The sequence below is a fragment of the Tachyglossus aculeatus genome, chromosome 25 (assembly GCF_015852505.1).
Source record: "Tachyglossus aculeatus isolate mTacAcu1 chromosome 25, mTacAcu1.pri, whole genome shotgun sequence".
Lineage (NCBI taxonomy): Eukaryota > Metazoa > Chordata > Mammalia > Monotremata > Tachyglossidae > Tachyglossus > Tachyglossus aculeatus.
In genome coordinates this window covers 14,204,364-14,221,764 of record NC_052090.1, presented here as the reverse complement: position 1 = coordinate 14,221,764, position 17,401 = coordinate 14,204,364, and the positions used below count along the sequence as shown (strand labels likewise).

General features: G+C 39.5%; 1 protein-coding gene across 1 annotated transcript in view; it reads right to left on the bottom strand.

Moving 5' to 3' along the window:
* Nucleotides 1-17,401, bottom strand: part of SNTG1 (syntrophin gamma 1) — a 403,312-nt gene that overhangs the window by 43,649 nt on the left and 342,262 nt on the right. The window contains exons 14-15 of the mRNA XM_038766634.1: nucleotides 10,978-11,094; nucleotides 8,280-8,351 (exon numbers count right to left, since the gene is read on the bottom strand). Coding sequence (XP_038622562.1) covers nucleotides 8,280-8,351; nucleotides 10,978-11,094 — 189 coding nt within the window. The remainder of the gene's footprint in view (nucleotides 1-8,279; nucleotides 8,352-10,977; nucleotides 11,095-17,401) is intronic.

Here is a 17,401-nt window from a genome sequence, read left to right as displayed (position 1 = left end):
TGCTAAAGAGGCAAAAGGGAGACAAACGAATGGAAGGGAAGAATTTAAGCACATGCACTTCATAGAATTGGAATATATATGTATATAGATATATAGATCTATCTGTGTATATATAGATATACATATAGGCAATGCTGAATGAATTCTTTAAGGCAAAATTTTTCAATCGGTGATAGTCACTGTATGGTACATAGAATGAATCCTCTAAATTGAGGCAAAAGGCAAAAAGTTGGCATCATACCCCAGCCTTCCCTACTTCCACTGTGTCTTTTAGTTCACCATCAGTTATACATATTGAGCTATCATGTTAGTCAGACTGCTGAAGAAAGAGGAACTTCACTTCACCTTTCCTCCCATATTATGCCTAGGACGTGGGGAGAAGAGTTTGGAAATCACTAAACATAAATAGGTGACCCAGACTGGATGAACCTATGGCACGCTGCAGGTCGGTAGGTTCTTCCATATGAAAGGAAGGGGATGCTGTTAGGCAGCTCGTACCCAATACATCACTCCCAGACCCAAAGCAAGCAGCTGTCAAATTATTTCTCAAAATGCCTTTAATGCCATTATTGGAAACAGAAACCCAGGTAAGATGAAGCACTGATGTCACCTAGAATATTTCTTATGCAATCGATGTCCACTAGATTAGAAGCTCCTCCCACTAGATGTTTGTTAATAAATATGTTTGTACATATTTATTACTCTATTTATTTTATTTGTACATATCTATTTTATTTTGTTAATATGTTTGGTTTTGTTGTCTGTCTCCCCCTTCTAGACTGTGAGCCCACTGTTGGGTAGGGACTGTCTCTATGTGTTGCCAACTTGTACTTCCCAAGCGCTTAGTACAGTGCTCTGCACACATTAAGTGCTCAATAAATACGATTGATTGATTGATTGATAGATGGTAAACTCCTTGAGGGCAGGAATCGGGTCCACCAACTCAATTATATTGTTTGCCTCCCAGCGCTTAGTATGGTATTCTGAACACTGTAAGACCTCAGTGAATACTACTAAATATCACCGAGAGGAATAGTTTGCACCAGGATTCATGTTTGGAATAGAGTTGATAATAGTAAATGTTCTGTTAGCTGGCACTTTACCACCTGAAAAGCTCTCCCTACCAGAATTTTGAAGAGCCTCCATACAGAGACAGTCTTGGTTGATTGATCCCTTGTGGGGATGGAGTTGAACTGTTTTCCACTTCCCCAGAGGGGTGACAATGCCCTTTGTTGTTGCCTGGTTATTGCCTGGGAACTTCAGATATTTCCTTTAGAATCAGAGGCATCTCCATTCCCCGTGTTTTTCTGTGATGCCCTTTGCCATATAGTAGGAACTAGATTAGTGAAAAGGCAAAGAGGAACTTTCTTTAGAGTAGGGGGACTTTTCTGCTTCCTTCGCATGGCAGAGAATCCCAGCATCCTTCTCGACCATATTCCTGGCAGGCTGCACCTTGGCAACCTAACCCTTCAAGTTAACCACACTGCAGCTTCTGGACAACTGGTGGATTTCTAATACTGGTTTACCCAGCCAACTTCTTAAGTCCTATATAACACCCCCTCTAATTGCTTCCTAACTGTGAGTAATTTCATCTTGTATGCATTAAGAATATTGAGGTGAACGGGAATGTGCAGCTGAAGACTGTGGCTTTTATATTCCTTCTAGGTCCGCCTGCCATTAGCACTGTCAAGGTAAGAGGCAAGACTTGTTCCTACAAGCACTCTGGCATGTGAAAAGTATAAGCAGACGATAGATGAACCAGTTTTGTCAGTCACCTTTACCAGGATGAAGATGCCCTTGGGTTCAGTGAAAGTAGATGAGCCTCTTTAGACTGACAACACAAAGGGATGGGCAAATCTGATATTGACTAATGAGGTTAAGGTGGTTGAAATACAAATACGATATGACTTGCCTCTTGGCAGTAACATTCACTCCACAGATTTCCTGACCTAAGGAATTGAATTGGGACTCAGAGACTGCCACAAATTTGTGTTCATCTTGAGCAGATTTTGATGCCTCATTTACCTCCACTTCAGAAAAAGGACAATAAAACTAACCTGTGTCAGAGAGAGACTAGAGTGAACAATAAAGGGATAAAGTGTTGGTGTTTTGGAACTGCATCATGGCAGGAGAGGAAACATTAGTCCAGAGCATCAGTTATTGCTAAAACAATGTTTGAAAATCTAAATTCCAAACTGAAACAGAAAATGAAATCTGATAAGGGTCTTTGTTAATGCAGTGTTTTGACTAGTGTTATACGCTGGTATCTGAAAGGACCAATTAAAAGCTCATGCAGCATTCATTCTCATGGACTTAATGTTGGATGCATTTTGTGAATGTCTAGTTTAGAATGCTGCATGCAAATCCAAGATTTTTTCAAAAGCTGGACAGTTTCAACCTGAATTTATCCTTGGGGCCAGGATCATTTTGATTCTAAACCTCAAACTGTATGACCATCAAAGTCTCTACAAAGGAAAAAAAAAATTCACATCACAGACCGTACCTACTTTAAACTTATAGCTGTTGAGTGGCATAACCCTCTGACTCCCACTGGCATGCAGAGTAAGCAGATGGATCAGCAAGTGTAGGAAGTGCTAATGATGGAGAAAATTACCAGTCTCAAAAAAGATTCTCATAATTGAGGGTAGTGCCCTGGGAGTCAACAGACCCTGAGTTTATTCCCACCACTGTCACTGACTGGTTGCTTGATAAAATCTTGGAAATGCCAATTTCCAAGGGCCTGAATTCCACAGTTGGAAAGCAGGGAAATAAGGCCTATGCATGTTTCAGGGGGCTGACTGGGGTTAAATGAATCACTTTAGCCACCGGAATTCTGTCTTCTGAGCTGCAGCCCAAGGGTCTTAAGCACTGGTGTAGTGGATAGAGCATGTGCCTGGGTGTCAGAAGGTCACGGGTTCTAATCCCAGTTCCACCACATATCTGCTTTATGGCCTTGGGTAAGTCACTTAACTTCTCTGGGCCTCAGTTATCTCATCTGTAAAATAGGGATTAAGTCTGTGAGCCCCACACGAGACAGGGACGGTGCCCAACCCGCTGTGCTTGTGTCCACCCCAGTGCTAAGTACTTCCTGGCACATAGTAAGTGCTTAACAAATATCATCATCATCATTATTATTATATCTTGCTGCTTTCCTCACCTGTAATACAGCTTTTTTTTTTTGGTATTTGTTAAACTCGTAACTTGTGCCAGGCACTGTACTAAGTGCTGGAATTTTAGACTTCAGATTTTAGACTTGGCACTTCTATAATTTCCTGGACAGTCCTCAAAATCAGATTCTTTTTTCCACTTGGAAAAATGGAGACAAAAGAAGGGATCATCAAGAAGTTATCAATGAATGATCCATATATGTAAAACAATACTAATGCCTTAAGTAAAATGAGCTACCAGGAATGAAAGGAGACATTGTCATATAGTATAAAGAGCATGGCACTGCAAATCATTATCATGGCCTAATCCCAGCTCTGCCACAAGCTTGCTATATGTGCAAATCAGGTAATAATAATAATAATAATAATGGAATTTAAGCACTTACTATGCACCAGGTACTTTACTAAGCGCTGGGGTGGAAACAGGCAAATTGGGTTGGACACAATCCCTGTCCCACATGGGGCTCATAGTCTCAGTCCCCACTTTACAGATGAGGAAACTGAGTCCTAGAGAAGTGAAGTGACTTGCCCAAGGTCACACAGTGGACATGTGGCAGGGCCTGGATTAGAACTCATGACCTTATGACTCCCAGGCCTGTGTTCAATCCACTATGCCGAGCTGCTTCTCATGGTGATAATTATGGTATTTGTTAAGTGTTTACTAGGTGCCAAGCACTGTTCTAAGCCCTGGGGTAGATAAAAGGTAATCAAGTTGTCCCACATGGGGCTTACAGTCTTAATCCCCATTTTACAGATGAGGTAACTGAGGCACAGATAAGTTAAGTGGCTTGCCCAAAGTCATATAGCAGACAAGTGGCAGAGCCGGGATTTGAGCCCACAGCCTCTGACTCCTAAGCCCACGCCTCAGTTTCTTCAACTGAAAAAGGGATAATAAGGCCTGCCTTATTTTATGCAGATAAAATAAGATAATATGCAAGTACTTTGGAAAATTAAAAATCCTGTATATATTCAAGGCACTATGGTAGCGTGCTTGGAATGGACATCATCTGCTAATAGGAATCATTTTCACATTTTATGTGTAGTCAGGGACAATGCTTTGTTTCTTTGAGTGAAAGCAAAACAGGGAAACACTGCCAATTGAAATTCTATGGTAATAAATCCAAGAAGATCATTGATAGAGCCACAATAGAGCACAAAGGGATTTTCAGCATTTGTTTAGGATTCCGAAGTCATTTTGTTCTTAAGAATTGATTCCTCTAAACTGGAACCATTTTGCCTCCTGAGGAACCAAAATCATTTCTCCTTTTCTGTTTCCAGTGGAGACATTTAAGCTTTGGCCAGATTCCTCTACAGGCTAACCAATTAGAGAAGTATTAGAAAGGGTCAGCCTGGGAGATTCAACCCAGTGGTTTCAGTCCGCCAGATAATTACTTTCCAAACCTTCAAAGCCTTAATGAAGGCACATTTCCTCCAAGAAACCTTCCCTGACTGTGCCCTCCTTCCCTCCTTTACCACTCCCTTCTGTGACACCCTGATTGGCTCCCTTTACTCACTTCCAGTCGCACACACTTATGTCTATATCCACAATTTACTTATTTATATTAATGTCTGTCTCCCCTTCTAGACTGTAAGCTTGTTGTGGGCAGGGAATGTGTCTGTTAAATGGTTGTGTTGTACTCTTCCAAGTGCTTCATACAGTGCCCTGCACAGAGTAAGAGCTCAATAAATATGATTGATTGATTCGCTGAATAAAACTTTCCCATCATTTTTATATGATTATTTGGTAAGTGTATGAAGACTTCTTTTTCTATCCCATTATTCATCCTGTTTGTCTTTTAAAATGTCCACAGGCTGCAAGACAATTATTCTTTTCCTTCATATTTCCAATATAGATTAATATGATTTCACATTCTTCTGGCTTGCGGTTAAGATTTTTGCCTTGAAATATTAGATTGTTGTCCTGCCAAAAGGCCTTGGGGAAAATTATTTATGGTATAGATATGAAGTCAGACATCCACCTCGTATTCAAAGAAACAATAGAGCGCTACTCAGAGAGCCCAGATTATACAGAGCTTCCTGCCCACTGCAGTCTTGCCCAGGTTCAGGTTGCTGACCTTTAGGCACAATGCAAAAATATCTTTTCAAATCTGATTTAAGTAAGAAAGTAGCATTTGGGAGCTTCCAGTGGAAGAGGATGGCCCTTGAAAATAAGGTGAGTCAGGTTTTAAAACAGTTTTCTGGCTTGGTATTTTATCAAATGGGGTACCCTGAGGTGACTGTCAATCAGTCAGTAGTATAAATATAGCTTTTACTCTGATATTAATAATGAAGGTAATGATTTTAGTATTTTATTAAATGCTTAGTACGTGCCAAGTACCGTACTATGCACTAGGGTAGATGCAAGACAATCAGGCGTAACGCAGCTCCCGTCCCATTCGAGGCCTGCCGTCTAACAGGGGAGGAGAACAAATCCTGAACTTCTGTTTTACAGCTGAGAAAACTGAGCCTCAGTTTTCCCACAGCAGGTAAAGGGCAGAGCTGGGGTTAGATTCTAGGTCCTCTGATTCTCTAGTTTCTTCTCTTCCCATTAGGTCACGTTGCTTCTCTATGACCAGTACCTGGACCAACATGGTGACCAAGTTTAAGCTCCCTGTGGGCAGGGATTGTGTCTTCCAACTCTTTTGTGTTGTACTCTCCCAAGCGTATAATACAGAGCTCTGCCCACAGTAAGCGATTGATAGAGAAACAGCATGGCCCAGTGGATTAAAGTGTGATCCTGGGAGTCAGAAAGCATGTGTCCTAATCCTGGCTCCGCCGCTTGTCTGTTGTGTGACTTTGGGCAAGTCACTTAACTTCTCTGGGACTCGGTGACTTTATCTGTAAGATTAAGACTGCGAGGCCATGTGGGTCAGGGACAATGTTCAACCTGATGATCTTCTGTCTACCATAGTGTGTAGTACAGTAACTGGCACTTTGCAAGTACTTAACAAATACCATACAAAGACAAAAACTACTATTTATCGACTGAAAGGAAAGGGGAGATTATGGAGCTGTTGTGGAGGCAGAACCAAAGGTATTTGGTGTCAGACTCGAGATGTGGATGATGATGATGATCTTGATTTTGTGGTAATGGATGATGCTTAAGGTTTGGGCTTGAGGGAAGCAGCATGGCATAGTGGAAAGAGCTTTTCCTCTGCTCCCCCTCCCTTCCCCATCACCCCAACTCGCTCCCTTTGCTCTACTCCCCCAACAACTCCAAAGCACTTGTGTATATATGTAAATATTTATAATTCTATTCATTTATATTAATGGCATGTATATATCTATAATTCTATTTATTTATATTGATGCTACTGATGCCTGTTTACTTGTTTTGATATCTATCTCCCCCTCTTCTAGACAATGAGCCCATTGTGGACAGGGATTATCTCTATTTGTTGCTGAACTGTACTTTCTAATTACCTAGTCCAGTGCTCTGCACACAGTAAGCGCTCAATAAATACAATTGAATGAATGAATGAAGAGCATGGGCCTGGGAATCAGAAAATGTGGGCTCTAATCCCAGCTCTGCCACATGTCTGCTGTGTGACATTGGACAAGTCACTGAACTTCTCAGTCCCTCAGTTACCTCATCTGTAAAATGGGGACTCAGACTGTGAGCACCATGTGGGACAGTGACTATGTCCAACCAGATTACCTTACATAGTATAGTAAGCGCTTAACAAATACCACAGTTAGGATTATCATGATTATTATGATTATGGAGGATAATGGTATTGCTAACAGTGGCGGGGACTTATTTGGGACTGTTGAGTTTGAGGTGCCAGCCGAGCATCTATGTACAGTTGTCCTGGGTGCAGGAGGAGACATGGGATTCAGAGAATGAGAGAGGTCAGGGATTGTAAATTTGATGTGGTATTGAAGCCGCAGGCAGAAACCATCTTCCTAGGGAGTGAGTGTAGATTGAAAAGAGAATGGGACCCAGAATTGAGCCTCGAGGTACACCTATCATTAGGGAATGAGAAAAAGAGGTACCCAAAGAGACTTACAAGGGTAATCCAGAGAGATGGTAGGAGAACCAGGAGATGAAAGTGTCAAAAAATCAAGGTTAGATAGTGTTTTCCAAGTAAAGACGCAACATAGTGTAGTCAGTACAGCACAAGCCTGAAAGTTAGAAGGTCATGGGTTCTACTTTGAGCTCTGCTACATATCTGCTGTGTGACCTCGGGCAAGTCACTTCACTTCTCTGTGCCTCAGTTACCTCATCTGTGAAATGGTGATTGAGACTGTGAGCCCCACATCAGATAGGGACTGTGTTCAACTCATATGTATCCACCCCAGAGCTTAGTACAGTACTCGGGACATAGTAAGCACTTAACAAATACCATTATTACTATTATTGTTACTGATAATGGAAAACAAAGTAACTGAAAATAGACTGTTATGTCAAATAATTTTGCCTCATGTTATAAGTTCAAGTGCATTCTTTAAACAAACTGGTTCTTGGTGCCTATAATTGTGGGTAGGTTCATACAAGGTAAATTAGTTCACCATGTCAGGACTCTGTGAAATTTGGGTTTTCAGGGAAATATTATTTACAAATACAGAGTACTACAATGAGTAATTGTATTCACCTCATTGAGCAAATGCCCCCAAATGAATCATCTAATGCTTAGAAATGAATGCAGTCTTTTTGACCAATTCTATTGTCAGTTAGCATTATTTGCCTATGAAAGGCAAAGTTTATTAGTAAAGATAATGAAAGTCTTTTCCCTGTGATGAGCCTGGACTCTCCCAAAGTGCAGGGGTAATAAATAGGTGGTTGTTTGGAGAAAGAGATAATCTAACAATATGGCACATTGGAAGGCAAGGCTAGGGGCACTGTGGGTTGAGTATCACATGTGATACACAGTGATGGAGTCTGGATCATGGCAGGGCTAGAGTTCAGGAGGAAAGTAGCTGTGACCACTACATCATCCTGGCCATTGTTATATTTCACCAATCGGGTCTTCATATTCCGTCTGCTTTTGTGTCAGAGTCAGTGTCATCAATAAAGACGATTGAATGAATTTTACGTTCTTTGTGGGTATCAGGATTGTTCAAGGACCCAAGAAAATTCAGGTAAGAGAATCTTAGCTTTCCAGCTCATACCTTCAGAATTTTGCACATAATCTCATAAACCGAAAATGTCTTTTCTGCTCGTGTCCAGTCCCATGTGGTCACCTTAAGGGGGGAAAAGAGACAATAACACAAGTCCATCATCTCCAGAAAGATAATACACTCATTTCTCCCATAAGGTGTGCTTTCAAAACATATTTTGACTAGAACACGTTAGCAGAAATTGCTGTACATAAGCGTAAAGTGTTCGAAATTGGACTATAATGTGAGTTTTCCTTAAGATGGAGTTCTGCCCCTCTCTCAGGATTGCACCTGGTGAGTTTCCAGTACTTTACCAGTCTTGGTTATGGGAGGGAGAGTCAAGCAGAGGCATACCCATTCCATGCCTAGATTGGGCAGTGGCTAGCGAGTGAAAGGCAATCTGCATGAGTCAAAACTCACCTGTGCTGGGCAGTAGCAGCATGTAAGAGAGTCTAGGGTCAAGACTCAAGTTTAACGTAAGGAAGAAGGCAATGAATGGTAAATTACTTCCATATTTTTAGCAAGAAAACTATATGGGTACACTACCAGAATGATTGCAGATGGAGGTGGGGCGTTCTGGGAGAGATGTGTCCATGGAGCTGCTATAGCTCAGAGATGATTCGATAGGTATTTCTGCCAGGATTCAACCCCCATCCCGAAGGAAAGCTATGTTGTACTTTGAGGTTTCTTTTTCCCTTTACTTGGAAAGCATTCGTCATCTACCGATGCTTTTGGAAATATCTACATTTCTTAAATTCCCTTTCAGTGGCCCTTATATGGGCACTTCTGGACAAATTGAGACTTTTCTTCTTACTCTGCTCAATGCCTCTCACCTAAAGCAATACTTCTGTAATAACAGTTGGCATACCTACTTTTAAGGTATGATTTTCAGGTAACTTGCAGCAATACAAAAAGTAATCAGCCCACAATCTATATAAGCCATTACAAAGTAAAGAGACAGGTAAAGCATTTCTGCAAGATGTTACTCTTCGCAGATGCAATTAGAACGTAACCATCTCCCAAGTTTGAATTCAAACTATTTACAATTTCCCTGTCCCTGGAGGACCACAGAGCACCCTTCAAGTGAAAGGTAGGACTTTTTTTCTAGAGCAATTCCAGAGGTTTTGATTAGGGTAAATAATTAAAAAAGCAAATGATAAACAAATCCACATTGATGTTTGTCAATTAAATCCTGGTGGGAAACTTCTGAATTGCTTTTATGCCTAATCCTGATAAAGAGATTATATCCTGCCTTACCTCTTTTCTTGATTCCCATTCCACTGAAACTAATTTCAGGATGGAGTATATTTCCTTACCTCTTACCCTGGGCTTGCTTGTTCTGAATGGGGTTACTGAGGAAAGAGAGTCCCTCTTCCTATCTCTCTGCCTTTTTCTAAAGTCCATCATCTCTTTCTTTAGTATCACTTGTCTAGAAGTGCCTTATAAATGATTTTATCTTTTTTTTTTAAATTGGTATTTATTGAGTATCCCTTGTGTGCAGAGCACTGTTCAGGCCCTCGAATGACTTACAAAGGAAACAGAAGATCTAAAGAACCTAAAATCATACACTTTTCTGGCAGCTAGGGTTGGCGCCTGAACATAATAAAATGCAAAATCTTCCTCTGGATAGCATCAAACTACATAGCAATGTTGGTGACAAAGATGATGTTGATGATGACATGAAGAAAATACATGTGTATTTAAGATGTGTTTTTCCCAATTCAAATAATTCCTTCATAAACAATCTTTGCATCATCTGACTTTGGAAATATTCTGTGCAAAATAATGACACTGAATGAAAATGGTGGTGATTTTGACCAGTAATTGGTGGCGACTAGCCCCTAATCAATGTTTAGAAATGCTCTTCATAACTTAATGATCAGCTAATTCACACTCAGCAAGAATATAAAATACAAATTCTCCAAAGGGAAATGTGGTTTTAGCTATTCTTTTTACATTTGAAAGATAACATACAAAATATCATCGGCACTACCCTTGAAAGAGGAAATTATTCTCAGACTGGCTTGATTACCTTTGGCAGTTATTAAATTGGGTGGTGATTAAATTTGCACGAAACCCTGTCAGTGTGATACTTTCAAATGATAAACACACCTTTATTTGCCTCTCCTCAAAAATTTAGGGACAAAAAAGGATACAAACTTTCCCTTATATACTTCTGGAATTTAAATCCATTTCCAAAAATAAATACTCTTGAAAAATCTCTTCAGAAACCAATTACTTGTTAACATTGTTCAGTTACGTGAAATTAACATAATGAAATTGTGCATTCCTTTCCTTCATCCTCTTTTCCCTCTGCTGCTCAAGCATGCAGCACAAACATTTCATTTTGCTGTAGAATCTGCGCTGTGCCCTTATTTCCATGGGACCTAACAGCAGCTTTACTAGTTTCCAAGTCAACTGTAGTTTGTCTGAGGATGGCCAGTTTGCTCCGGCTTGTGTGCACCCTAGGTTATATGCAGGGTCGTGTGGCCCAAACTCTGTGAGAGCTACTAAAGAATTTTCCAACAGAGTTCAAACCTCTACCAAAAAATTTATCAAGACCAATTTAATTCCCTAATTTATCTTACTGGTTTTCTCCTCCCAAAAGATAGTTAATAAGTACTCTGTTTAATTAACTACAAGGTCCAACCCTTGTAAGCAGAAATACGAGAGAACTGGTAAAATGAAAATTGAGGAAAAAAATACTTACTGGAGGTGCAATGAACTTATAAAGAGAGGAACCCCTCAGGGCTAGAAACTTTGGTGTGTACAGTCGGTCCTGAATGGAGTCCTGTTCTCGCTCCTCAGTCCAGCCCATGTAGACTATCTGACAGGAAAATCAACAGGGGTGACTAATTTCACATTAGAAAGCCTTAATCAAGTTAGCATATTTGTGCAATGAGAATGCATATGTAAAGTCCTTCCAGTTGTGCGTATCCAATTGAAAGGCTGAAGAATGACGTTGAGCGTGATCATCCCTATGTGCACATGGTCCTGTGTGAGGGGATTCATTATCTGTGTGTGCAGATTTATTCAGAAAGAAGAGCACGGAGGGATGATGGGGGTGAGAGGGCCTCTGCAGTCATATTCCAGCTACCAAAGGGGAGGACCTGACCAGCTCACCGCTAGTTAACTAATGATCACCCACTCCTGAAAGGGAGGTGATTTGAGCAAACTGGAAAGAGGCAGGTTTTTGTTGTTTTCACTCAAATATGAGCCGCAAAAGAGTTAACCAGCTGTCTCAGGCTTGCTGCGTGGTTTACAGAATCCTAGATGGTTCATACTAGACAGTTTACTGAAAACAGTCTACCCACCTAGGGGAAAAACAGGGTGCGTGTTTATGCTGAATCAAAAAAGAAAATATCCCCAAGAGGCAGTCATCAGAGAGTGGGAGTTCACATCCATTTTCTGTGTCATTCCCTTTTCAACCCATTTGGAAGCTAGGCCCTTGATTTTAAGCAGAGGGTAATATTTAGGTAGAATTTTTCATGTTTAAATTGAGCTGTAGATTTGCATAAATGAATGAGAGTCTCTGGTTGAGACTTCAAGACCAAAAAACTGCACAGAAGAATTGAGTCTAGTGCTAGGGGTTTGTACAATGTCACTAAAATGAGATGATTTATGTGGAAGTGCTCTGTTTTTTTTTTCCCAAGTGTTACCCAAATTCAAGGTATAGCATTATCACTCCAGGAAAACATATGAGAATGAGGAAACATAATACGAAGTTTTACTCTAGGCAAAGTAGTGTTCAGAAGGAAAAGCCAATTTATCATGAATTTATGTACAGGGGACACTTCTGACATTAAAATCAGGTCTTTATCAAGGGTAAGAAACACAGTAGAGCACTAAGTGACCCCATTTATTAGCTGGCTGAGGTTTCACTTTATAAATATTCAGGTTTTATGGTTTATCTGCTCGATTATTTACATCTAAATAAGTCCTTAAGTATGTATTTCTGTTGCACAAGTGCCACTGTGGCCTCTCTGGTCAATAATCTTTATAAATCTTTCAGTACAGGTTTATAAGCATGGTGACCCAATAGTTATTAGGCTCAATAATCCAGATTTAGTTGCTTTAAGAATTAAATAGACCTTTATTTTGCAGTCCAACCCAGCACATCATCTAGACTTACTGAACAATTTGTATTTTTATGCCTTTTGACAATTTTCCTTTCCTTTTCTTGCAAATAATTACTGTGGGAATTAACACATTAATGGGAGATTTCACACACAAAACAGAATGCTTATGTTTGTCTCAACAGAAAAATAAATTGAGGCATTAAAAGATGAGAATTCAAGCCTAGTTCTCCGAAGAATTGCAGATAGTTTAGCACAGAACATCACTGGCTGCAATCCTAAAACATTACTGGCTGCAGCTATAAAGATCATAGGTCACAGAAAGGTCCTCAAAATAAACAAACCTCTGGAAAGAGATTGGGAGAGAGTTATGGTTACTAGTATTCCATTGTTACTGTTCTCTGCATCCTTGTTTGAACATACACTGGTTTATAGTTAAGCCCTACCAATAAATCAAAATAAACAAGATTTGTTCAGTATGTCTTACCCTAAGTATAAACAGATACTTAATTGATCCTGGTTTTGGCCTCTAAAATACAAATAGAAAAGGAAATGGTTGTTTTCCTTTGTTCAGGGTGCTGAACTGTCCAACAGATTCAGATCAATGATTGGAAAAATGAAATGGCAGAAAGCTTGGGGTTAGTCTATGGCTCTATGATTTCTTTGAGGCATAGATATGGGATATTTGATCTACTGTAAGAAAGTAAAAGCCTTCACTTATTGCTTATAGAAAATAAAATAGAAATGATGACACTGAAGACTGAAAAACCCAGAACTGCTTTTGTGGAAGCTATTATTATTATTAAGTGCCGCCGAGTCACTAATATAGAGCATAGGAAAGCCTTGCAAAGGTCCTTTCCTTCTCCCAGTAGTTCCACCCTAGAACATGGAAACAATGACAAAAGCAAGGCCATTTATAGAGCATAACCAGGAGACACCTGCAAGCATCCCCCACCTCAATTTATCCGTGATCCCATGCAGGTGAAAGCTTACCCTTGGCCTTAGGTGCAATCACAGAAAGGGATGGAAGTTCCACTCATGCTCATTTCTTTGGCATTCTAGAGTGTTCAGTTTTCCAAAAATAGGACCATGTTGAGCCAGTATCACTGATGGAAACTGTGTTGTGGTTAAATCAAACTAAATACCCTAATTGGAGAAAATGCAACCTTTTGACTCCTGTGTCGTTTTCAGTGTAATTGTCCTGACTGCTTAGAATATATTTTTCTACATGTGAATACATTTTGTGAATGTGGTATTAAATGTCTTTCCTTATTTTGTTCCGTATTTTCACACTGAGCTTTATTGTATATGTAAGTCTTTAGTACATAGGGGTAAATTTTAAAAAGTTACGAAAAGTCAAGATCAGCTGGTAAACTACAACTTAAATGGCAAATTTGAACTTTCTGCAAGGACCATTAAGAAGAATGTTAACACCAGCCATAACATGAACCATAGTACTTCCTTAATTGTGGCTCTGCTGAAGAGTTTAAAGTGTTCTTCTGTTATTGTGCAATTAATCCTCACAATATCTCTCAGATAGGTGGATGAAGGTGATAGTCTCATGAGAGATCAAACTTAGAGAGGTTAAGTAAATTTCCAGGTTCCTCCAGTATGTCAGTGGCAAAAACAGGAATAGAGGTCTTTCTATACTTAGCTCAGTGTGTTCTTGGATAATTTAAGGTAAGAAATTTAACACCTCTACTTTATTCTCCATTGTCAATCAGAATTTCACTCATTGCCTTCTGGCACTGTCTGCAAGATAGGGTCTGGCAAGGGCTATTCATACTGACAGGTTATTTAATTTAAAACAAATGCCTTGATCCTCATGCCTAGAGAATTAAGCTTATTAATATAGTTAATGTACTTTAATTTCCTGTCTGGTCAGAATTAGTTTCCACTTCTCCTTACTGTCATGGGTAGTTAGAGGATAAGTTCCCCCAAAAAGGAAATAGAAAGACACTATTGCTGTGGTGAAGAGAGATTTCTGCTGTTAGAGCAATGAGAAATAACAGCATTCACTTTGCTAGACAGTAGGTGCTTGGAAGTGAATATGTGACAGTACAAGGGGAAAAAAATCTCTAAAAGCTCAATTTTGGTTTGAATTGTTTGGAGATATTTCTTCAAAATTAACATATGTAGTTCACTGATCTTCATAATGCTAACTACATGCGTTCATTTAGAGCCAAGGTAAATTGGAAAATATTCTCTGGGAGCGACTCTTTTTTGTGGGTTTTTCCTGCTCACTCTGCTTCAGTTTATTCCTACTCACCTGACTTTCAAAATATAATGTAAATAACTTCTTTAAACTTGAGGATCACTGATTTAAATATGTACTGATTACAACTTCAGTTTTACGTCTTTTATGGAGCCAGCATGACATAGAGGACAGAGCATGGGACTGAGAATCTGGAAACCAGGGTCAATCAATCAGTGGTTTTTGTTGAGCACTACTGTGTGCAGAGCACTGTACTAAACGGTTGGGAGAGTTCAATAAAGGAAATAGACAGGATCCTGGCCCTCAGGTTTCACTGTATTTTATCTACCCAGTACTTGACACATATTAATTTCTCAATACCGTAATCAGTAGCATTACTTAAATGTTAATTACTTGTGACTGGTTCCCTAAGATAATTTCATTATGATAAGTGGAACAATTTTATACATTTAATAAAAATTCAGTAAATGCTAATAAAATAGAATAAAATGCATAAAACATTAATCGTATCTCTCCATGTCAATATTAATGCTACCAAATGTATCACTAGCTGAAAACTTGAACTGGATTTTAAAGATTTAATCTTTACATGAGATTAAATCTCAAAAGAATATGACCTGTGCTACTTTGGTCAGTGACTGCTAGATCTATCTCTCACTGAGATGGTTCTGCTTTTCTTTCTCACAATGGATAGGTTGCCTTAGATTCAGGCGCCTAGTGTATCTTAAATTAAGCATTTAATGTTACTATTTGTGACACATTTTGGACTTTAATGCAGCTTTCTCTGCAAGGCAGTAGATTCGCTTTATATAGCAGGCTTGAGCAATGATTTATATGGTTGGTCACTTACCCGAAATTCATAGGAGGGGAATTCTAGCACTGAAGTAAGACCTTGCAGATTCTGCATTCCGGAGGACTATCTAATCAATCGTATAAACCCCATATGGAGTGGAAAGGTTCCTCATGCCCAAACTTACTTACTAATCACTTCCATTTTATTGTGCATTTAAAGGGGATTCAATTGGCTACTGTCATATATAAACAAGCACTTTAAAGAGGTGACTGGAACAGGATATATACTGTTTTGTGTTTCCACAAATGATAATGTTATTTGTTTAGGAGTTATTACGTGCCAAGCACTGGGGTACCTTCAATATGATTGGGAGAGAGACAATTCCTGTCCCACATGGGGCTCTGACAAACCACCATGTCTCTCCCCATCTTCAAAATCTTGCTAAAATTAGATCTCTTCCAAGAGATCTTCCCTGACTAAGCCCTCCCTTCTGTCACCTATTCACTTAGGTCTGCTCCCCTTAATCACCCCTTCCTCAGCCCCATAACACATGAATATATCCATCTCCCTGTGGGCATGGATCATCTGTACTGTCTCTTTTGTATTTTCCCCTCCCAGGAATTTAGTACAGTGCTCTGCACCAAGTACCTTCATCTCATTGATTGGGGAGGGGGAACAAGTGTGCAATCCTCATTTTATAGATGCAGAAACTGAGGCAGAGAGAAGTTAAGTGATTTTTGGAAAGTATACATCACCCAAATGGTGTGTACGGGATTAGAACACAGGTATCCTGACTCCCCGTCCTGTGCTAATTTTTTTAAAAAATATAATATTTGTTAAGCCCTTATTATGTGTCCAGCAATGTTAAGTGCTGGGGTAGAAATAAATTAATCATGTTGAACACAGTCCCTGTCCCACATGGGGATCACAGTCCAAGTAGGTATTTAATCCCAATTTTACAGTTGCAGAAACTAATGCATAGAGAGGTTATATGACTTGTTCAGGGTCACATAGGAAGCAGTTGGCATGGCTGGGATTAGAACCCAGGTGGTCTGATTCCCAGGCACATGCTCTTTCCAAGATGTCACAAAAGTGATTTAAAACCTTAATTTCTGGGGCAGCATTTTAACTTGTGTGTTTATCCTTGCTATATTTTTCCCCATTGATACATTCAATTCATTCACTCAATCGTGTTTATTGAGCGCTTACTGTGTGCAGAGCACTGTACTAAGTGCTTGGAAAGTACAATTCAGCAACAGAGACAGTCTCTACCCAACAACGGGCTCACAGTCTAGAAATTAATAATAATAATAACGATGATGATGGTATTTGTTTCCCAGTTCTCTTTCTCATTTCCCATACACTTGGGTTGCAATAAAAACAACACAAGAGATTTTAACTTTGCAATCACTTTCCTCTTTGATTTCCCTCCTTCCTTATTGTGTTCTGCTCCTTCAACCCTAGAAATTGAAGTAGTTTATTTATTTTTGATCCTTTCCTCTTCAAGGAGAAGCTGAAACTTTGAAGAAAATCAACATTAATTAAGATTGTTTGTCACTGAAGCATTCTTTTGTGGATTTCTAGTGGGAGATTTCTTTTTACCAAACAATCAAGGTAGATTAGTCATTTAATTTACTGGTTGTCAGTGAAACCGAATAACAGTTGTTCTTTTTACATTACTGACCATCTAAGGTTTAATCAGATTAGAGCACAGACATGCCTGCCATACTGAACACTTTAATAACTTGTGTTAAACCTTTGTTTGGAGCAGATGTTTTGCCTCCCAATTTACAATTAAGGTGTTCCAAATATTGCTAGTCCTCATTAAAGCAGCAACTTCCAAGATAAGTACCATATTTACCCTCATAATTTCTCCTCCCTGATTTTGAGGAAATAAAATCTTATTTTTTATAGCACATAATCGGAAGCAGTGATAGCAAGGCAGGAGGAGAAGAAAAGTCAGAAGGTGATAATCCAGCAGCACTGGGTAGTGCAGGAGAAGAAGAGTGCCTGGACATGGAGATGTCTTCACTTAGACAAGTGAACTCCA